Source organism: Delphinapterus leucas, chromosome 7 (assembly GCF_059928025.1).
Source record: "Delphinapterus leucas isolate spDelLeu-1000000601 "Yukka" chromosome 7, BTC_Dleu_Yukka2, whole genome shotgun sequence".
Lineage (NCBI taxonomy): Eukaryota > Metazoa > Chordata > Mammalia > Artiodactyla > Monodontidae > Delphinapterus > Delphinapterus leucas.
Genome location: NC_143135.1, coordinates 23,660,379 through 23,684,608, shown reverse-complemented (window position 1 = coordinate 23,684,608; position 24,230 = coordinate 23,660,379). Strand labels below are relative to the sequence as shown.

Sequence of the window (24,230 nt, the reverse complement as noted above, 5' to 3'; positions counted from 1 at the left end):
ATAGGCTATAAATAACCAATGATTAATTAGGTGATAATCCATATTGGTAAGGATAATCAATTAACGATGAGCAGTAGTACAGTGTAGGAGAGGACAGCCTTGAGAGTTAGGCAGAATTCAAATCCCTTAATCAGTGGATTGTAGTTTTCTCATTGATGAAGTGGGCGTGTTGACTTAGAATTTGGTTCAGGCTCTATCATTGTTGGGGTATTGAGAGTGATGATTCTACATTTCTATCCTTGTAGATTGGTACCAATTGAGAAGGCAAAAACCAGACAGATGGAGATCAAAGTAACAGTTTTAATGTTGATGGTTTTGTTGTATTGGAAAATGTGCCTTATATCTGTGGCCTTCTGCAGTTGGACTCCTCAGTACAACCCCTGTTTAGACTTTGGGCTTTTGTTTGAGAGAGACAGTTTGTGTATACAAAGCAAACACACATCCTGAATTGCTTCCCAGCACCCACTGGGCCCTGATGGCAGGAATAGAGAGAGGTGGGCTTACTATCTGCCTTTGAAAGGCAGGTCCATTTATGCCTAGTGCATAGAAGAACTGAAAGGAAAATACAGGTTCCCTATAGGCAGACAGGTCTTAAAATGAGGAAAAGGCTGAGGCAGTTGTATTTGCCTGGATCCTTTTCCCAGTCCTTTAGAGGGGAGTGAATGAACAGTGACGGGAGGATAAAAGCTTCCTTCCAAATGCTTCAGAAATGGCACTTCTTTACCATGAAGCCATAGGAACTCTCCATTTGAAATTACAATAACATTAGTTCAGTTCCCCAAAGGAAATATTTAACTACATTTAACATTAGCATTCAATTCCCTTATTATTATTTTTTTTAAAGAAGATGTTGGGGGTAGGAGTTTATTAATTAATTTGTTTTTTTATTTTTGCTGTATTGGGTCTTCGTTTCTGTGCGAGGGTCTTCTCTAGTTGTGGCAAGCGGGGGCCACTCTTCATCGCGGTGCGCGGGCCTCTCACTATCGCAGCCTCTCTTGTTGCGGAGCACAGGCTCCAGACGCGCAGGCTCAGTAGTTGTGGCTCACGGGCCTAGTTGCTCCACGGCATGTGGAATCCTCCCAGACCAGGGCTCGAACCCGTGTCCCCTGCATTAGCAGGCAGACTCTCAACCACTGCGCCACCAGGGAAGCCCCCCTTATTTTTTTTTAACACATATTTGTTGGAGTATAATTGCTTTACAGTTGTGTTAGTTTCTGCTATATAACAAAGTGAATCAGCTGTATGTATACATATATCCCCATATCTCCTCCCTCTTGAGCCTCCCTCCCACTCTGCCAATCCCACCCTTCTAGGTGGTCACAAAGCACCGATCTGATCTCCCTGTGTTATGGGGCTGCTTCCCACAAGCTATCTATTTTATATATATGTCAGTGCTGATGTCTCACTTCCTCCCAGCTTACCCTGCCCCCCACCCCCATGTCCTCAAGTCCATTCTCTACGTCTGCGTCTTTATTCCTGTCCTGCCCCTAGGTTCATCAGAACCTTTTTTTTTTTTAGATTCCATATATATGTTAGCATACGGTTTTTGTTTTTCTCTTTCTGACTTACTTCACTCTGTATGACAGTCTCTAGGTCCATCCACCTCACTACAAATAACTCAATTTTGTTTCTTTTTATGGCTGAGTAATATTCCATTGTATATATGTGCCACATCTTCTTTATCCATTCATCTGTTGATGGACACTTAGGTTGCTTCCATGTCCTGGCTATTTGTAAATAGTGCTGCATTGAACATTGTGGTATATGTCTCTTTTTGAACTATGGTTTTCTCAGGGTATATGCCCAGTAGTGGGATTACTGGGTCATATGGTAGTTCTATTTTTAGTTTTTTAAGGAACCTCCATACTGTTCTGCATAGTGGCTGCATCAATTTACATTCCCACCAACAGTGCAAGAGGGTTCCCTTTTCTCCATACCCTCTCCAATATTTATTGTTTGTAGATATTTTGATGATGGCCATTCTGACCAGTGTGAGGTGATACCTCACTGGGTTTTGATTTGCATTTCTCTAATGATTAGTGATGTTCAGCATCTTTTCATGTGTTTGTTGGCAATCTGTATATCTTCTTTGGAGAAATGTCTATTTAAGTCTTCTGCCCATTTTTTGATTGGGTTGTTTGTTTTTTTGATATCAATTCCCTTATTTTTAACCCTAAAACATCAATGGGGAAAAAAAGCCCTATTCTACCCTTTTCCACATTTGAATTATGTCAGATGTGGTGTATTTTGCTTTTTTGGGTCAGAGAGTTGAATAATCTGAGGAGAGAATAGGTTTTGTGGAAGATTTCAGGCAGTGTAATTTGTTACTATGGCTACTGCTAAATAAGAACTGGAGCACTCTGTGAACTATTTTATTAGTATAAACTTTATGTAAATTGTAATCTAACAGCTGTGCGCTCTTTAAGTATGGTCCTGGACAGTGGAATTATCGGGAAGCACATCTGGCCAAATATATAGTGTGTCTCCTTTTTTGATATCTAAGGAAAAAGTGGCTATGCTTTATTGAGAGGTCACCCTGGTTTGAGTCTGTCTTTTTGGATCCCTAGCTGAACTGTGGTATGAAACACAATCTGAGATTAATTTAACTACTTAAGTTCACTTACCCTATCATTCTTAACAAAGCAAACCTCTGCTTTTCACACTTAGCAAGAACCTTTGATTTCTGAATAGTGTAATATTAGATTAAAGTAAAAACACAACCAGTTTCTAAAGTTTAATCTTGATTATTCTGTTGTAAGTCTAATAATTCTTCTGTTGTAGGTTATCAGAACTTTAGGTTTTTTTTTTTTTTTTTTGTCTTTTCCTTTGGTCATTCTACTTGTAAATATTTTTTTGCAGCAACAAAAGGGGAAGGAGAAGAAGATGAAACATAAATCAGCTTTTCTTTTCTTTTTTTTAATCTTGTAAGCACCTGGCTTGAAAATATGCATAGAGGGCTTGGGGAACTATGAAAAAGGAGTTGAAAACCCAGAAAAGATTACTGAACACTTAGTTTGACCAGTTTTGTGTCTTTCAGACTGTGGAATATTTTTTTTCTCAAATTGAATTAGATATTAATTTACTTGAACTTGTTGTTGCTGCCTCATGAGGTGCATTATTTTTTGTGTTTAATCTTTCCTTTTTTCAATTTCAGCTGATCCTATTACGATACTAATGCCATCACTGTCTCCTACAATGGAAGAAGGGAACATTGTGAAATGGCTGAAAAAGGAAGGTGAGCAATGCATTTCTAATACCTGTTTTATTTGATCATTTTGGTGTTTTCCTAATCAGGTGGTTTACACAATACATGATATACATGAAATGATTGGTTCCTTTGCTTATTAATCTTAATTGTTTAAATAAAAATTTCTCATGGTAATGTAGCAAAGGTTTTCTGGGTTCAGCCTGTATCTTTTCACAAGCAGAGAATGGTAAACTATTTTAATGCTTTTTTCCAAGTTTTAGTTCTTATTCTTAGCTTTTAGTTTCAACATCATAAATTTGTCAATCCCCTAAAGTTAATTTGTGACTTTATAATGATTCTTTGTGTGTGCTTCCTGTAGCTAGGCAAGCTGATTATAAATTTCATTGGAAAGGATAGATAAGTAAGAATAATAAGAAAAACTCTCATTAAAGAAGAGCAGCAGAGGAGAGCTGTAGACCTACTAGATATTGAAACATGTTATTAAGCCTTTATAATAAAAACTGTGGTATTGGTGCTTAAAAAGACAGACTAACAGAACTGAATGGAAAATGAGGAAATAGACATGAATATTTAGTGTTTAAATAATGAAGGAAGACGATATTAGATTTAGTCTTTGTACTATCCCAATGATAAATTACAAGTGAATCAGTCACTTAATATACAAAAATGAAACCAGACAAGTACTAGGAAAAAGGCTGGTGAATTCCTCTGAACCTGGAAGTGGATAAACACCCTAACAACAACTCAAAATCCAGATGCAATAAGGGAAATATAGATAAATTTTATGGTAAAAATAATAACTTTATTATAGCTGAAAACATAATAAATAAAGTAAAAAAGATGACAAATTGGAGAAGGGTATTTGCAGTTTTTAATCACAAAGGGTTAGTATTTCTAAAAAATAGAGAATAAGAAAACTATCAACTCAGCAAGAAAATGGGCAAGATATAAGAACAGATGGTTTGCAGAAAAAGAACGGCAAATTGCCTCTAACGTATGAAAAGCTATTTAATATTTGTACTAATAAGTATGCAGATTAATACTACACTGATACATCATTTCTTACCAATCTTATTGACAGAAATTAAAAAGTTTGACAAGTTATTCTGTTGACGAGACTGTGGAGGGAATGGGGGGAAGCAGGCACTCTCAAACATTGCTGTAGGAAATGCAAAACGGTATAAGACCTAGGGGAGAGAACTTGTCAATACCTAGAAAACTTACATTTATATTTACCCTTTCGCCAGGCAGTTCTATTTCTAGGGATCCTATCTCAAGGCAAAAATAAGAAAAGTTGCACATATGAGGCTATTTATTGCAGCAGTGTTTGTAATAGCAAAAGTTAGAAACAATCCATCTGTTGGTCAGTACACAATTTGATGAATAACATATACTATATCCACAACTATAGAAAGGAATGAAGAGTGTCTCTTTATACTATTGTAGAGTGACTTTCAGGGGAAAAAAGCAGGGTGGTGACTAATAGATATAGTGTGTATCATTCATTGAAGAAAGGGATGAGAATACTAATATTTGGAAATTTTTTTTAAAAAAGGATAAAACAAAAACTTAACAACAAAAAAATGGTTATTTGTAGTGTGATGGAGGAAACAGTGTGGTGGGTGGAGAGAGGAGCAGAAGCTAGACTTCTCTGAATACATCTTGTTTTGTCTCCTTAACTTGGAACCATATACATATTTTGCATAATTTTAACACAGAATTTAATTTTAAAAGATCCCTAAAAATGGAAACCAATTGAAATAGGAGAACCTAATTATATATTGAGTTGCTGATATAACAACCATGCAGGGAGGGGCTATTTCAGATGTCAACAAACTTGACTATCTGTTGCTACTAGATTGTAATTAAAGGACAATGACATCTCTAAAAATATCTTAAACTGTTTAGAGTAATAGTATTATAGTGGTTATGTTGGTATTGTTATTCTAAGGTTTTTTAAAATTATGGGATAAAGCAAATGAGTGATTAAGATGATATTATTGGGAATCCAGCATTTGAGTGTGGTTTAAAGGAAAAACAGATGAAAGATAGCTAAGGTTAAGGAAAGATCCTGTGATGGTAAATTTTCTAGCTCTTTTTCATGGCAGGGCCTGGAAAAATGACAAACCCACTAGCAATGAGCACCCCTAACAATGAGACTATAGTATCTAATGTCATTTCCTACTAAAGTAAACCAAAGCTCCTTGGAAAATAGCTACTTCCAGGTCTGGGGCAGGAAATGTACAAGATGAGCTTGGAACATCTTGTCAATTTAGAAAGGAAAACAGTTATCAAAAACTCCTGAGGGCGTCTTAAAGGACTCAGGAGCCAAAAATGGGACAATTTGAGGATCAGTAAGAATAATATCTACAATGTATTGAAACACATTAAATATATTTAAATTTGAAGCTCACAATAATACTAAAGAAAAATACTAATAGTTGGTCTGCTTTGGGGGATGCTAGTAAATTAACTCATTTTGAAAACTGGTAATAAGTGGAAAGACTCAAGTATTTTTCCCTGCGTTTCCTATATGAACTGTAGCTTAGAGTAACCAAGTAGTTGGTGATGATAAGTTTCTAATTATTGGCATATCCCAACTCTTAAAAGATGGAGGAATGATAGAATGTCACTGTATCACAATTTTGCAGTCTCTAATGAATTAAGGGATATAGCCAGTGACCATCAGTGGTTGCTAATATCACAGAAAGAGAGAAAACCAGATAGTACCACCAGCTATAAGGTTGTCTTGCCAGAAAATTGAGCTGAATTGATCAAGCCTGTAGTTCTTGCTACCAATTTCCAGGAAATATAGGGGAAAAAGGCACCCTAATGACACCATGAGGAGTATATCAGCATAACCCAGACTGTGGGGATTTCTACAGGCCAATTTCGTCAACAAATAAATGTCAAGGGATGGGAAGATGGGGAAAGGAAGGAGGTAGAGGAACCTATAGCTTCAAGGAGATTTAAGAGACCGGTTCCAATGTAGGGAACTTATTTTGTTGATGATTCAAGCAAATAAAACATTTGGGGAATTTGAAAATTATATGTTTAATTAGATTAAGGAATTAATCATTTTAGAGGTTTAATGATACTATGCTAATAATTTTTAAAATCTTATCTATAAGAGATATGAGTTGAAATATTTATGTATGAAATGATAGTACGTCTGGCCTTAACTTCACAATACCTCTGGTGGGAGGATAAGAGTATAAGTATTCATGAGTCAGTTGACAGTTGTAATAGTTGTAAAAGTTGGTTCATTAACTTTCCTTATAACTTCTGTATGTGTTTGAACTTTCTGTACTAATATATATTTTCTAAAGTTGTCCAGTCAGTAGTCTTTGGGATATAACTTGGAGTAAGAAACTACTCTTTCCTCAGCTTTTTATAAGCTCCAAGTGAATTTGAATCTTGCTGTTACTAAGAAAATACTTGCTACAATACTACCTACAAAGCTATATTAATCTATTGTTTATAGCAACCATTTTGCCAGATTTTTTTAAATTTATTTTTTTACTGAGGTAACATTGGTTTATACCATTGTCTGTTTCACGTGTACAACGTTATATTTCTACTTCTGTATATGCTACAGCATGCTCACCACCAAAAACTTAGTTTCCGTCTGTCACCATACAGTTGATCTTCTTTGCCCATTTTGGCCTCCCCTCCTTCCCCTGGCCCTTCCGCTCTGGTAACCACTACCGTGTTCTCTGTAGCTACGTGTTTGTTCCTGTTTGGTTTGCTTTGTTCATTTCTTTTGTTTTGTTTTGTTTTTTATATTCTACATATCATGAAATTCTACAGTATTTGTCTTTCTTTGACTTATTTCATCTAGCATAATACCCTCAAGGTCCATCCATGTTGTTGCAAATAGCGAAATTTTCATCTTTTTTATGGCTGAGTAGTATTCCATTATATATATATGCATATATCTCACATCTTTTTTTTTTTTTTTTTTTTTTGGTGGTGCACGGGCCTCTCACTGTTGTGGCCTCTCCCGTTGCGGAGCACAGGCCCCGGACGCACAGGCTCAGCAGCCATGGCTCACGGGCCTAGCCGTTCCGTGGCATGTGGGATCTTCCCGGACCAGGGCACGAAACCATGTCCCCTGCATTGGCAGGCAGACTCTCAACCACTGCACCACCAGGGAAGCCCTATATCTCACATCTTTATCCATTTATCCATTGATGGGCACGTAGGTTGTTTCCATACCTTGGCTATTGTAAATAATTATTTTGCCAGATTTTAATACTTAGTATGGTGCTTAAAAAATAAGACTAAGCATATGAAGGCCAAAGAGATAAGGATGCTACAGCGCTCATGGTACAGAAGGAGGACAGAGGAAAAGTTACTGTGAAGGAAGCTGGAGAAGGAGACTTTTTATTTTTCTGGCAGCTGCTTTCTTTTCCTTTTTCCTTCCTCTGGTCATTGCCATATGTGCCTGTAGAGTAACCAGGTACTGACTGTGGGATGGATTCTTTTAGCCATCTCTCTATGCTTTACTCATTCTGCAACATGTTAAACTTTTGGGGAGATGAATCTCCAGTCCCTTATTAGGGCTCGTTGGACAGATGCACAGAGAAATTGACCAGGTGAGTTCCCCATAGCCATTATTATGCTTCAACGTGAGAAATGGTCTGGGAAGATTTGACTGATTCCAGAGACCAGCCCTGGCAAGGACTTCTGGGGTCTCTATATGTGATTCAGTGGGCATGGGAGGTCATCCAGGCAAATGTTGGTATTGAGTGGTCCAGGCTAGCGCTCATAAAATTGTATAGGTTAAAAGCTTTTGCACAGTAAAGGAAACCATAAACAAGATGAAAAGACAACCCTCAGAATGGGAGAAAATATTTGCAAACGAAGCAACTGACAAAGGATTAATCTCCAAAATACACAAGCAGCTCACACGGCTCAATATCAAAAAAACAAACAACCCAATCCCCAAATGGGCAGAAGACCTAAATAGACATCTCTCCAAAGAAGATACAGATTGCCAACAAACACATGAAAGGATGTTCAACATCACTAATCATTAGAGAAATGCAAATCAAAACTACAGTGAGGTATCATCTCACACCAGTCAGAATGGCCATCATCAAAAAATCTACAAACAATAAATGCTGGAGAGGGTGTGGAGAAAAGGGAACCCTCTTGCACTGTTGGTGGGAATGTAAATTGATACAGCCACTATGGAGAACAATATGGAGGTTCCTTAAAAAACTTAAAATAGAACTACCGTATGACCCAATAACCCCACTGCTGGGCATATACCCTGAGAAAACTATAGTTCAAAAAGAGACATGGGGCTTCCCTGGTGGCGCAGTGGTTGAGAGTCTGCCTGCTAGTGCGGGGGACATGGGTTCGAGCCCTGGTCTGGGGGGCTGGGCCCGTGAGCCACAGCTGCTGAGCCTGTGCGTCTGGAGCCTGTGCTCCGCAACGAGAGAGGCCACAACAGTGAGAGGCTCGCGCACCGCGATGAAGAGTGGCCCCCGCTTGCCGCAACTGGAGGAAGCCCTCGCACAGAAACTAAGACCCAACGCAGCAAAAATAAATAAATTAATTAGTAAACTTCTACCCCCAACATCTTCTTAAAAAAAAAAAAAAGAGACATGCACCACAATGTTCATTGCAGCACTATTTACAATAGCCAGGACATAGAAGCAACTTAAGTGTCCATTGGCAGATGAATGGATAAAGAAGTTGTGGCACATATATACAATGGAATATTACTCAGCCATGAAAAGAAACAAAATTGAGTTATTTGTAGTGAGGTGGATGGACCTAGAGACTGTCATACAGAGTGAAGTAAGTCAAAAAGAGAAAAACAAAAACCATATGCTAACACATATATATAGAATCTAAAAAACAAAAAAAAAGTGGTTCTGATGAACCTAGGGGGAGGACAGGAATAAAAACGCAGACATAGAGAATGGAACTGAGGACACGGGGAGGGGGAAGGGTAAGCTGGGACGAAGTGAGAGAGTAGCATTGACATATATACACTACCAAATGTAAAATAGATAGCTAGTGGGCAGCAACTGCATAGCACAGGGAGATCAGCTCAGTGCTTTGCGACCACCTAGAGGGGTGGGATAGGGAGAGTGGGAGGGAGACGCAAGAGGGAGGGGATATGGGGATATATGTATGCATATAGCTGATTCACTTTGTTATATAGCAGAAACTAACACAACGTTGTAAAGCAATTATACTCCAATAAAGATGTTAAAAAAAGTTGTATAGAGAGAACTTAGGCAGTGAGTAAGAGTTCAGAGTCTAACAGAGTTATGCTGTGATTCTAGGAGATGAGCCGTTCATGGCAGTGAGGACAAATGTTGGGCGTTGGGAAAAAGGCTGCAAGTATTTAGTAGCTTGGGAGTTTGAGAGAAGGTCTCAGTTCTTGCACGTGGGGTGGGCAGGGCTGGGGCGCTAGGAAACTCAACAAGAGAAATTACAGAATGGGCCTCACAGCAGGAGTTTGGGACTGTGGAATGGGCCAATATAGAGGATAGGAGGTATGGCACAATGAGGCTATCCAGGTGACCATGACTGGTCCTTGATGTGCTATGTACCACCTCTGATTGGAAGCACAACTTAATTCTGTTCCTTAGTGGTGAACATGTCTGAGTTTTGATGTTTCCTTTTGTGGTTATGACTAGCATATTAATAATCAATAGAACAGACCCAGCAGCACTGTAAATGGCTGATCAGTAAATATATTGGCAGAGGGAAGAGTAAGGCAAGAGCAGGAGATGTGACAGGCATCAAGAAGGCTTTACAGATGAGGTACTATTTGAGTTGGTCCTTATATAATACGTGGGCTTTTTTTTTAAAAAAAGAGAAGGACATTATAAGTAATGTAAACAATTTGTCAAAATCTTGGAAGTGAGATGTCATGACATGTGTTTTGGCAACCGTAGGTAGTTCTGGCTGCATTAAGGGCATGGTGGATGTGAAATAAGATAGGTTGTAGGAAGGATCTTGAATATCAAGCTGCAGTTTATCAGTCTGTGAGTGTCCTTATCCTAAAGCCAAGAGGTAACGACACTCATGGTTAATTTGTAGGAAGTGGTCTTTACGTGCTTTCTTGAGCCCTGACAGTAGCCTTGCACTGAATGGAACAGGCCCTAGGAGTGCTCTGGTATCAAGAGCTAACTGTAGGCAATTTAAGTAGTTCCCTTTACAGGCTCACATTGGAAAGGCCAGTCCTGAGGACTTCTAGTCAGTATGACCATCTAAACAGATGCGGTCAGGGTTCTGCTCACTTCGGGGTAGAAAATTATAAGACAGATTTTTTAAATGTAAGTTGAGCTTAAACACAGGAAAGAGGAATCACCAAATCCAGCAATATCCAGAACGGTGAGCAGGAGTTGACTACATGCCCTGCTGGGCCTGAGCTGGAAGGGTGGAATAACTGAGATTAGGAAACAGTGGTGTTTTTTTGTGGGCAAGTGGGGAAATTGAAAATTAGGTTCAGGAGGAAACTTGCAAAAGCCTCTTAGCCTCATTCACCAGAGGGCAGACAGCAGAAGAAAGAAGAACTCAAATTCTGCAGCCTGTGGAACAAAAACCACATTCACAGAAAGAGAGACAAGGTGAAAAGGCAGAGGGCTATGTACCAGATGAAGGAACAAGATAAAACCCCAGAAAAACAACTAAATGAAGTGGAGATAGGCAACCTTCCAGAAAAAGAATTCAGAATAATGATAGTGAAGATGATCCAGGACCTCAGAAAAAGAATGGAGGCAAAGATCGAGAAGATGCAAGAAATGTTTAACAAAGACCTAGAAGAAATAAAGAACAAACAGAGAGGAACAGTACAATAACTGAAATGAAAAATACACTAGAAGGAATCAATAGCAGAATCACTGAGGCAGAAGAACGGATAAATGACCTGGAAGACAGAATGGTGGAATTCACTGCTGTGGAACAGAATAAAGAAAAAAGAATGGAAAGTAATGAAGACAGCCTAAAAGACTTCTGGGACAACATTAAATGCAACAACATTCGCATTATAGGGGTCCCAGAAGGAGAAGAGAGAGAGAAAGGACCCAAGAAATTATTTCAAGAGATTATAGTCAAAAACTTCCCTAACATGGGAAAGGAAATAGCCACCCAAGTCCAGGAAGCACAGAGAGTCCCATACAGGATAAACCCAAGGAGAAACACACTGAGACACATAGTAATCAAATTGGCAAAAATTAAAGACAAAGAAAAATTATTGAAAGCAGCAAGGGAAAAACAACAAATACAAGGGAACTACCATATGGTTAACAGCTGATTTCTCAGCAGAAACTCTACAAGCCAGAAGGGAGTGGCATGATATACTTAAAGTGATGAAAGGGAAGAACCTACAACCAAGATTACTCTACCCGGCAAGGATCTCATTCATATTCGATGGAGAAATCAAAAGCTTTACAGACAAGCAAAAGCTAAGAGAATTCAGCATCACCAAAGCAGCTCTACAACAAATGCTAAAGGAATTTCTCTAAGTGGGAAACACAAGAGAAGAAAAGGACCTACAAAATAAACCCAAAACAATTAAGAAAATTGTCATAGGAACATACATATCGATAATTACCTTAAACATGAATGGATTAAATGCTCCAACCAAAAGACAGAGGTTCGCTGAATGGATACAAAAACAAGACCCATATTTATACTGTCTACAAGAGACCCACTTCAGACCTAGGGACACATTCAGACTGGAAGTGAGGGGATGGAAAAAGATATTCCATGCAAATGGAAATCAAAAGAAAACTGGAGTAGCAAAACTTATATCAGATAAAATAAACTTTAAAATAAAGAATGTTATAAGAGACAAGGAAGGACACTACATAATGATCAAGGGATCAATCCAAGAAGAAGATATAACAATTATAAATATATATGCACCCAACATAGGAGCACCTCAATACATAAGGCAACTGCTAAGATCTATAAAAGAGGAAAACGACTTTAACACCTCACTTACATCATTGGACAGATCATCCAAACAGAAAATAAGAAACATAAGCTTTAAATGACACAATAGACCAGATAGATTTAATTGATATTTATAGGACATTCCATCCAAGAACAGCAAATTACACTTTCTTCTCAAGTGCTCACAGAACATTCTCCAGGATAGATCACCTCCTGGGTCACAAATCAAACCTCAGTAAATTTAAGAAAATTGAAATCGTATCAAACATCTTTTCTGACCGCAATGATATGAGATTAGAAATCAGTTACGAGGTAAAAAATGTAAAAAACACAAACACGTGGAGGCTAAACAATATGTTACTAAATAAGAGATCACTGAAGAAATCAAAGAGGAAATCAAATACCTAGAGACAAACGATAATGAAAACATGATGACACAAAACCTGTGGGATGCAGCAAAAGAAGTTCTAAGAGGGAAGTTTATAGCTGTACAAGCCTACCTCAAGAAACAAGAAAAATCTCAAACAATCTAACCTAACACCTAAAGGAACTAGAGAAAGAAGAACAAACAAAACCCAAAATTAGCAGAAGGAAAGAAATCATAAAGATCAGAGCAGAAATAAATGAAATAGAAACAAAGAAAACAGTAGCAAAGATCAGTTAAACTAAAAGCAGGTTCTTTGAGAAGATAAACAAAATTGATAAACTATTAGCCAGACTCATCAAGAAAAGAGGGAGAGGACTCAAATCATTAAAACTAGAAATGAAAAAGGAGAAGTTACAACAGACACCGCAGAAATACAAAGCATCTTAAGAGACTACTACAAGCAACTATGCCAATAAAATGGACAACCTGGAAGAAATGGACAAATTCTTAGAAAGGTATAACCTTCCAAGACTGAACCAGGAAGAAACAGAAAATATGAACAGACTAATCACAAGTAATGAAATTGAAGCTGTGACTAAAAACCTTCCAACAAACAAACGTCCAGGACCAGATGGCTTCACAGATGAATTCTATCAAACATTTAGAGAAGACCTAACACCCATCCTTCTCAAACTCTTCCAAAAAATTGCAGAGGAAGGAACACACCCAAACTCATTCTATGAGGCCACCATCACCTGATACCAAAACCAAAGATACTACAAAAAAGAAAGTTACTTGCCAATATCACTGATGAATGTAGATGCAAGAATCCTCAACAAAATACTAGCAAACAGAATCCAACAACACATTAAAAGGATCATACACCATGATCAATTGGGATTTATCTCAGGGATGCAAACATTCTTCAATATATGCAAATCAATCAATGTGATACACCATATTAACAAATTGAAGAATGAAAACCATATGATCATCTCAATAGATGCAGAAAAACGTTTTGACAAAATTTAACACCCATTTATGAAAAAAAAAAAAAGACTCTCCAGAAAGTGGGCATAGAGGGAACCTACCTCAACATACTAAAGGCCATATACGAAAAACCCACAGCAACCATCATTCTCAATGGTGAAAAGCTGAAAGCATTTCCTCTAAGATCAGGAACGAGACAAGGACGTCCACTCTCGCCACTGTTATTCAACATAGTTTTGGAAGTCCTAGCCATGGCAATCAGAGAAGGAAAATAAATAAAAGGAATACAAATTGGAAAAGAAGAAGTAAAACTGTCACTGTTTGCAGATGACATGATACTATATATAGAGAATCCTAAAGATGCCACCAGAAAACTACTAGAGCTAATCAATGAATTTGGTAAAGTTGCAGGATACAAAATTGATGCACAGAACTCTCTTGCATTCCTATACACTAATAATGAAAAATCTGAAAGGGAAATTAAGGAAACACTCCCATTTACCATTGCAACAAAAAGAATAAAATACCTAGGAATCAACCTACCTGAGGAGACAAAAGACCTGTATTCAGAAAACTATAAGACACTGTTGAAAGAAATTAAAGATGATATCAACAGATAGAGAGATATACCATGTTCTTGGATTGGAAGAATCAATATTGTGAAAATGACTATACTACCCAAAGGAATCTACAGATTCAATGCAATCCCTATCAAATTACCAATGGCATTTTTTACAGAACTAGAACAAAAAATCTTAAAATTTGTATGGAGACACAAAAGACCCCGAGTATCCAAAGCAGTCTTGAGGGAAAAAAACAGAGCTGGAGGAATCAGACTCCCTGACTTCAGACTACACTACAAAGCTACGGTAATCAAGACAATATGGTAGTGGCACAAAAACAGAAATATAAATCAATGGAACAGGATAGAAAGCCCAGGGATAAACCCATGCACCTATGGTCATTCAATCTATGACAAAGGACGCAAGGATATACAATGGAGAAAAGAGAGTAAGTGTTGCTGGGAAAACTGGACAGCTACATGTAAAAGAATGAAATGAGAACACTCCCTAACACCATACACAAAAATAAACTCAAAATTGATTAGAGACCTAAACGTAAGACCGGACACTCTAAAGCTCTTAGAGGAAAACGTAGGAAGAACACTCTTTGACATAAATCACAGCAAGATCTTTTGATCCACCTCCTAGAGTAATGGAAATAAAAACAAAAATAAACAAATGGGATGTAATGAAACTTAAAAGCTTTTGCAAAGCAAAGGAAACTACAAACAAGACGAAAAGACACCCTTCAGAATGGGAAAAAATATTTGCAAATGAATCAACGGACAAAGGGTTAATCTCCAAAATATATAAACAGCTCATGTGGCTTAATATTCAGAAAACAAACAACCCAATCAAAAAATGGGCAGAAGACCTAAATAGACATTTCTCCAAAGAGGACATACAGATAGTCAAGAAGTACATTAAATGCTGCTCAACATCACTAATTATTAGAGAAATGCAAATCAAAAGTACAATGAGGGGGCTTCCCTGGTGGCGCAGTGGTTGAGAGTCCGCCTGCCGATGCAGGGGACACGGGTTCGTGCCCCGGTTTGGGAGGATCCCGCATGCCGCGGAGCGGCTTGGCCCGTGGGCCATGGCCGCTGGGCCTGTGTGTCCGGAGCCTGTGCTCCGCGGTGGGAGAGGCCACGACAGTGAGAGGTCCGCTTACCGCAAAAAAAAAAAAAAAAACTACAATGAGGTATCACCTCACACCAGTTAGAATGGCCATCATCAGAAAATCTGCAAATGCTGGAGAGGGTGTGGAGAAAAGGGAACCCTCTTGCACTGTTGGTGAGAATGTAAATTCATACAGCCACTATGGAGAACAGTATGGAGGTTCCTTAAAGAACTAAAAATCGAATTACCATATGACCCAGCAATCCCACTACTGGGCATATACCCAGAGAAGACCATAATTCAGAAAGACACATGCACCCCAGTGTTCATTGCAGCACTATTTACAATAGCCAGGTCATGGAAGCAACCTAAATGCCCATCGACAGATGAATGGATAAAGAAGATGTGGTACATATGTACAATGGAATATTACTCATCCTTAAAAAGGAACGAAATTGGGTCATTTGTAGAGACGTGGATGAATCTAGAGACTGTCATACAGAGTGAAGTGAGTCAGAAAGAGAAAAACAAATATTGCATATTAATGCATATATGTGGAACCTAGGAAAATGGTACAGATGAACCGATTTGCACCGATGGACACCAAGAGGGGAAAGCGGCGGGGGGGGGGTGGTGGTGGTGGCATGATTTGGGCAATTAGGATTGACATGTATACACTGATGTGTATAAAATGGATGACTAATAAGAACTTGCTGTATATATAAAAAAAAAAGCTGGAGAAAAAATAATTAGGTTCAGGTTTGGATGTGGTAAAGTTTGAGTTCCTTATTAGATATTCAAGGGAATGTGTTCAATAGACAGTTGGTTATAGGAGTTAAAGTTTAGGAGTGAAGTCTGACTTGATAGACATTTTAGAGTCACCACCCTATAGATGGAATTTAATGCCATAAAATGGCTAACAGACAAATATATTTATTTGTCTTGGAATAAAAATGCTTACCTTGTTGAAAATGTTCTCTCATCGGCATTTCTTCATGAGGCTTTGGGGTTCAGATTTGTGGTATTTGCATTTTCTGGGAACCCATACGTAGAGGTAAAGTGGTCCTGGGCTGATAATCTTCCTTGGTTACTTGGCAGAAGCCATTATTCTGGAAGAACATAGTCTCTAATCCAACTCACACAAGATTCCCAGATAAAGTCCCACTTAACCACAGATTCACAGTTCCAAATTTAATAATTGACATGGAAGCTGCCCTTTAGGGGCAAACGTTATTAGGCATAACAAGCAACAGGATTAGACCTCCAGGAACTTCAGCTAATTGGAATTACTAGATACATAAAAACGTATGTTTGAAACGACAAAACGTGTAAGAGAAGGAATTGAAAATATGAAAAAAGACAAACACTATCCAAAAAGTCCAGACAGGTTTGAAAAGAACAAATAGAACTTCTAGGAATGAAAAATGTTGTCTCTAAAATTAGAAAATGAAAAACTCAAGTTTGGGTTAAGGTGTGATTAGACGTGTCTTACCAAAGGATTCGTGAAGTCCAACCTGTTAGCCTGCATGCAGTAGCAATAGATAAAGCAGTAGAGAATATAAAAGAGAAGCTAAGACACGAAGAATAAAATGAGAATCCTCTACTAACCCAATAGGAAGAATTCCAGAAGGAGAAAAAAGAGAGAATGAGGAAGAGGTTATATTCAACAAAAAAATGGCAGTTTTCTAGAATTTGAGAAAGACATATGTCATATAAATGAAAGAGACAGTGCTTCATTAGGAAGCATTTTGAGCAATCGGCTCTGCATGGCTGCTGCCATCTTCTAAAATAATTATCAGTATCTAAGAAAGTTTCACCTTTATAAATAATGCAGTCAGCTGGAATCTATTTTTAAGTTTTTTTCCTGATGAATTACAGAGCTTTGGCTATTTCCATATCCAGTATGACAGTGTTGGTGTCGTTAAAGAATGATTCAGACACAGACCAGCCTTTTAGGATTATTATAAAATGATTAAATTTCTTCACACTTTGAGACCTTGATAGGCAAGTAGATAGGAGGATTCTTTGGACCACATTTATCTCTCAGACTTCTAGCTCGCTGGCAGTCTGATAAGTTATTCACACCCATTAGAATATGGTGAGTATAATGCAGAGCCAGGAGACAAATGGTTTCATCATTCTGTTCTTTTGCCTTTTGATTACTTGTGCTATTTTCATGCAGGACAAGCCAGGGTGTACTTTAAGCCCCTGGAGCCTGTTTCCTTGAAGGTTGCTTTTAAAATTCTGTGTTCTGCCAACTCAGGAGAAATGTTGTTTACCAGTACACATAAGTAATTGAGAGCAATCTAAATCGTTGGTTCTCTGTAATTCACTGGCTTCGTTTTTTTTTTTTTTTTTTTTTTAAACATCTTTATTGGGGTATAATTGCTTTACAATTGTGTGTTAGTTTCTGCTTTATAATAAAGTGAATCAGTTATACATATACATATGTTCCCATATGTCTTCCCTCTAACTGGCTTCGTTTTTAGTTCATCACCTTTGTGATTTTTTTGAGCATAATTTAGTTCTTTTTTTAAGACTTTTTAAAAAATATTTATTTATTTATTTATTTATTTGGCTGCGCTAGGTCTTAGTGCACCACACGGCATCTTTGTAGTGGCGTGTGGGATCTTTAGTCGCGGCATGTGGGAATCTTTTAGTTGCAGCATGCAGGCTCTTAGTTGCAGGATGTAGTTCCCTGACCAGGGATCGAACCTGGGCCCCCTGCATTGGGAGTCTTAACTACTGGACCACCAGGGAAGTCCCTCGTAATTTAGTTGTTTAACATTTATGTATTGTTACACATGGGTATGACTATATATGTCTAAGTATGTTTGGTGCTTGGTACATAACTTGGTTCAGTCGTTATGTATTAAAAACCTTTATATTCTACAAGAAAATTTTTTTTTCTTTTTTTTTTTTGAGGTATGTGGGCCTCTCACTGTGTGGCCTCTCCCGTTGCGGAGCACAGGCTCCAGACGCACAGGCTCAGCGGCCACGGCTCATGGGCCCAGCCGCGCCGCGGCATGTGGGATCTTCCCAGACTGGGGCACGAACCCATGTCCCCTGCATCGGCAGGCGGACTCTCAACCACTGCGCCACCAGGGAAGCCCCCTAAGAAAGCTTTTTATATACCTTTTTTTCTTATTAGCTATGTTTTTAAAAATTTTTATCTTGAGATCTTTATTGTATGGTCACTGTTATTTAAAACTGAGTTTAGACCTTCAAACATCAAGGGGATTGAATTTTTTTCATGAAAATGAGTAGTGTTGTATCTAATTTTAAATCTAGTTTATTTTTAAGCTAATGCTAATGATCTGATAACCTTTAGTAGATGGCAGTTCGGTCTTACAAACCTTTACGGTTTCTTGAAAATCTGAGACTCTGTAATTCACAACTGTTACTAATGTATGTGTGTGTGTGTGTGTGTGTGTGTGTGTGTCTGTTTTAAGCCAAGGCAATAAGGGTGCAGTGAAAAGAACTCTAGTCTAGGTTTGTCCTTTGGGGTTCCCACTCTGTCATGAAATATCTGGGAGTGAGTTGAATTAGATGATTTCTAAGATATATCCTTGACTTTAGAATTCTGTGATAACTCAGTTTCCTTTTCTTTTTTGAAGTCATAGCGTTGTATCACAACCTCCTCAGGAGCTTCCTGGGTGTAATCTGAAATCGGCCTCATACATGGAGGGTAGGGAGCGATGGAAGAAAGAGGCTCCAGGTTGGTAGGTGGCAGGTTTAATTAAGCAAAGGGACTTTCATGGGAGGAGGCCTTAACTGGGCTTGATCACGTATACTGTCCAGGTGGTCTCAGCACCACAGTACTATCTCAAGGCTATGTCCTTGGGCAGCTTCCAGCACTGGGAAGGCGAGCGGAGCACACATTTCACGGATGGGGAGGGGGTGAGGGACCTCCAGTTACTCTTGCCCAGCTAAGTGGTCACGTCCTCTTGATAACCTGTCTCATCACATGGAAACATGCAATAATATAGCATGTAAATTATTCCCATCTTCGTTGATCTAATGAATGTTAGAAAAGTAGTTTTGTAATGAATATTAGAATACTTAATTTCAGTCTGAGAGGATTAAGTAAAGAATATGAATTATTAACTTAGTAGAGAAAACAGTTCAAAAGTGCCAGGTAACATGTACAGTTTCAAAACCTGAAAGGTGAATTGAGCCACATTCCACATTTTTATTACAAGCTTGTTATTTGGTGGGGGAAGTTTGTGTCAGATTATTTTTAGTTTAATTAAAGTGTATATAGATTGTTTTTTCACCAGTTGTAAGGTCATATCTGTTAAAATAACAAAAAGGAAGAAAATATTCTTGTTCCACCCTTTTGTGAGAGAATATTTGAGGGTATGAAAAACATTGTTTTCTTCCTTGAGATATTTAAGAGCTTATCCTGAAACACTGGAACAAAATTAGACTGAGATAGTTACATGAGGTACTTGGCCACACATTGTCTGGAACAGGCGTAGAACTTGCTTCATTAGCCATGTTACTGCTGCTGCCCTTGGTGTTTGTTATCCTTCAGAGACTGTCATTTTATGTGGGCTTTCCTTTTTTCATGTGACTGGGAATCTTGAATATTTAAAACAATTTTTGTGTAAATCTTAGATTGTATAATTAATACAGTGTGTAAAATTCAGAAGTAAAACTGTCTTAAAGGTGTTGTTCACTACTTGAATTGTTATCACCAGGTGCTACTAGAGAGTTAAATGGGCCTCTGGCTTCTATTGTAGATGAGGCTTTGGTTTCTGTTATTTCTGGGGATTTGTATACATGTTCGGATGCTAAAATGGAAAACTTCTGAAGTGTGCATTTCACAAATAACTTCAGTGTTTTTTCAGTACACTACTATTTTAACAGCTTTTGAGGTATAATTTACACACTATTAACAGTCACCTATTTTAAGTGCTCAATTCATTGATTTTTTAGTGAATATATAGAGTTCTTCAGCCATCACCAAAATACAACTTTAGAACGTTTATATCACCCCCAAAACTCCCTAGTGCTTGATTGCAGTCACTTCTTTCTCTTATCCCTATCTTGATCTGCATTCTATCTCTAAAAATTTGCCCTTTCTGGGCATTTAATGTAAATAGAATCATGTATTATGAAGTCTTTTGTGACTGGCTTCTTTGATTTAGCATGATTTTGCAGTTCATCCATGTTGTAGCATGTATCAACAGTTCATTCCTTTAGTGCTGAATAGCATTCCGTCATTATGCTTTTTTACGTTTATTGTTAATATTTCTATTATGTCATAATTATAGAATTGGTGAGTGGAATTGGTGAGATTACAGTATTATTCAATAGAGCTTCCTGTAGTGATGGAAATGTTCCATGTCTGCACTGTCCAGTTTAGTAACCATGAGCCACATGTGTGTTGGGCACTTGAAATGGGTAATGCAGTGAAATTTAAGAGCCAGAAGGATGTAAGGGAGGTTAACTTTGCCTAGCAGTTTCCTTCTCAAACAACTACTCCTGCCTTGAGCCCTCAGAGCAGGATGCCCTAGGAGCCGGGTTGCCTGGGGTCTTGGGCCATGCAAGTAATATCTTTTCGTGTGTGATGAAGAGTTGGCAAACACTGACTAGGGCCCCCTTCTCTATCCTCCCGCGCTGCCGTAGGCACTGACTGGATGAGATTGGCATTGCCTGCTTGTTTGTACTCTTCCTCAGTCAGACTCTGTCTTATTTTATCATTATTTTTGCCATAGGGTCTTGCACAGTGTCATGCACATAGGGGCAGCCAGTAAATATTTGTTGATATACGATTGAATTATCTTTGTCTCTAATCATAGGTGTCATTATGGTTTACCTTAGCACTGAGAAGAGGTTTCTTTCTTTGATGTTCATGTAGCTGTGACTTGGCCTCCCACCATTACCACCACACACACCTTTTAAATAAAGACTTTTATTCTTAACTTTCGGCAGAACGAGATTATTTTGTGAAAGTCATAGGATGTGTTTAGTTGATGAACATCACCATTAACTGTGTTTGATCAAGGCTACACTTCTTGCCCAGAATTTACAAGAGAAAGGGAAGCCTCTGTGTGCTCCAGCCCTCAGCTCTGGCAGCTGCCCACCTGGACAAAGGCACAGGACGATGATGCTGGCTTCGGTGCTGGGGAGCGGCCCCCGGGCGGGCCTCTGCTCTGGCCCCTCCTGGGGCCCGCACTCTCGCTCCGGGCCCGCTCCACCTCGGCTGCTGACACGCACCACGAGGAGATGGCACAGGGACACGCAGGAACACGGCAAGGCTGCCATCTCCTTCTACAACCAGTCAGCCCTCAACGTGGCAGCTGAGGAGCCGTCTGTCACCTCACACCAGCCATGATGCTCTGTGCTAGCTTCTAAGTCTTCTCCTCTAGACTCTGAACTTGTTGTGAACAGAACCCTATCTTATTGTTTTGTTTATACCCAGTGCTTACTTATAAATGCCTTATATACTAATGTATGTTGAATGATCTGTCTGAAATGATGGCGTATGGAGTAGGGAGCTAGAATGAGTCTTGGTTCTTAATGGTTATTAACAACATACATAACTTTTTAATCTAAAGATGTTGTGAAGTGTTATTTGAAGAGGTTTGTGAAAAGTTAACATTTGCAGTTCCATGATTTTTTTTATAATAGCTGCACATTCAAACTTTCCTTAGAGTCAGAGAGATTAAGTAACTTGGTCAGGATTACCAGTAAGTGTCAGAGCTTGGAATAAACCTGTGTCTGAGTTGGAAGAGCTCCTTGTAACTACTGTGCCTTGCACGTTTTCCAAGTTACAGCACTAAATTGTTGACCAGGGCTGAAACTTGAGTATATTTGGAATCTTCATGGCTCGTTATTTGTCTCAAAATTTTTCTTTGGCATTCACATTATGTTTGATTATTGACAGATAGAGCCCTAGTTTTGTGATATGAGGGGTAATGTGCCTTACATAATAGCACAATGTTTTAAACCTTGCTGTGGTTCCTGGGGAAGGGTCACCACACAATAGATGCTTTTCTCTATGTTTCTTTACATTTTATCTCTCTCTCAGGATTCTCATATAGCTAATATATATATATATGTTTTGTGAATAGGTGTACCTTTAATTAAAACAAAATAAAAAGGAAACAGGATACCTAAGTTTTTAAATGTCAGAAACATGCTACAAATCAAATGTTAGAACTGAAAGAAACATAAAAGACAGTTTGATGTATACCTTATGAGGAAATGAGGACTTGTGATATTATTGCAATTTTTTTCTGAAGTGTTTTAATCTCAAACTCATTATGTATGAGGCAATAGCTGGAGTCCCAGGGAATGAGGTAGAATGTAAAACACTTAAACTGTGTCCTGTTCCTATTATGAAGAAGCTCATAGTTTGGTAAATAGAAGAAAACCAATTTTTAAAAAAGTAATTAATAGAAGTTAACATAACATTTCATACTACAATTTGTGATTCATTTCAAATTAATTACAATTACTATAGGAATTCAGGAATAGGAACAAAATCATCTAGGTTGATCTATGGCTGAGGTCGAATTTGTGAATCGTTCTCAAAGGGTGTTTGGAATTTGAAATAGGCAAGCACAAGTGATAAAACATTATTTTATTGTTTTCCTATGGGCAGAATTTCTTTTCTAGGTGTCTAAAAGAAGTATTTAATTGCTAGGTTGCCTGGTTCAATTGTTTTTTCCATGGTTACAGCAGAAACATATTAGGGTGTGATTCCTTTCCTTTTGAAATATAATCTGTCTTAACTGCCCTAGGACATCTGTCATATAAAGAAGTGATGTGAGATTGTATAATCTGGCACCGTAGCTTTCTCTGTATGACAGACAAGTTTCCTTTTGGGGTGGGATTCCTGCTTACCTCACCAGCCTAATCTCTCATCACTTCTCTCAGGTAGTATTAGCCAGATCCTCCGAAGTTTCCTGTTTTCTTTCTCCTTGAGAGCTTTGGGTGTGTTGTGCCTTCTGCCTGGATCACTTGCCCCTTTACTTGATTGTCTCCTCCTCATCTTTTCAGGCTCAGACTAGATGTCTTTTTTTTTTTTTTTTTTTTTTAAGGAAGGCTGCTCTCACCTTTCAAAAACTGAATTAGATACCCCTGCTGAGTGTTCCCATACCATCCTGACTTCACCTAATTCCACTGTTATTTCCAATTAATTTATCACAAGATAGTGAGGATGCTTCTTGAGGTCAGAAATCTTAACCACTTTTTTCCTCCCACTGCTGTATCCTCAGTGCTCTAATACATTTTCAATAAATATTGGTTGAGTAGGAAAATCTCTTTGGGGTTAGACTGAGCACCTTTCAGGTGTTTGATAAATATCTAACAGATAAGTTTATTTCATTAAAATAGTTTGTATTGGTGGTTCTGAACTATTTTAACTGAGATATAGTATAACCATCTGTGTGAAAATCTTGATATACAGTGAAGGAGTTTCAGTACAGTGAACTTTTAGAGCATATTTGTTAGGTCAGCGCTTTAGATTTTCCTTCATGTTCTTTTATTGAGTGTGCCTATTCATATTGCTGTACCAGCTGTTTTTGGTGTGTATGTGAGGGGGTGTATTTGTATGCTTCACATTTTTCTATATCTTACTTTTTATTCTGTTTTTGTTTATGTCTGTCTCTTATAAGCAACATTTAACTAGATTTTATTTTTTTATTCATTTTGATATCTCTTTTAGTCGGTGGTTTTAATCCATTTATGTTAATTGTAATTACTGATGTGTTTGGACTTCTACCATTTTTGTGTTTTCTGTTTTTATCCTTTGCTTTTTTCTTTTCATGCATCTGCCTTCAATAGGATAATAGGTTTTGTTATTTTCTATATTTCCTGCTTTTATGAATGTTGTAGGTTATGTTTCCATTTTTATATTTTTTGGTATACACCATTAAGTTTTTAGGATACATATTTAATTATATTTTGCCAGTGCAGTCTAGAGTTATCCAGTATTTTCTCCTCCTATCTGTGTCCAAGTTCTTAGCATGTTTTATCACCTAAAAATACCCTTATCCGTCTTATTGTTTTTTTTAATGTTTGAGTTGTAAACATTTTTAAC

General features: G+C 38.1%; 1 protein-coding gene across 3 annotated transcripts in view; it reads left to right on the top strand.

Annotated features, from left to right (window-relative positions):
- PDHX (pyruvate dehydrogenase complex component X) overlaps positions 1-24,230 on the top strand; it is an 86,730-nt gene that overhangs the window by 10,718 nt on the left and 51,782 nt on the right. For all 3 annotated transcript variants that reach the window (XM_022583652.3, XM_022583650.3, XM_022583651.3), the window contains exon 2: positions 3,155-3,235. In XM_022583652.3, coding sequence (XP_022439360.1) covers positions 3,155-3,235 — 81 coding nt within the window. The remainder of the gene's footprint in view (positions 1-3,154; positions 3,236-24,230) is intronic.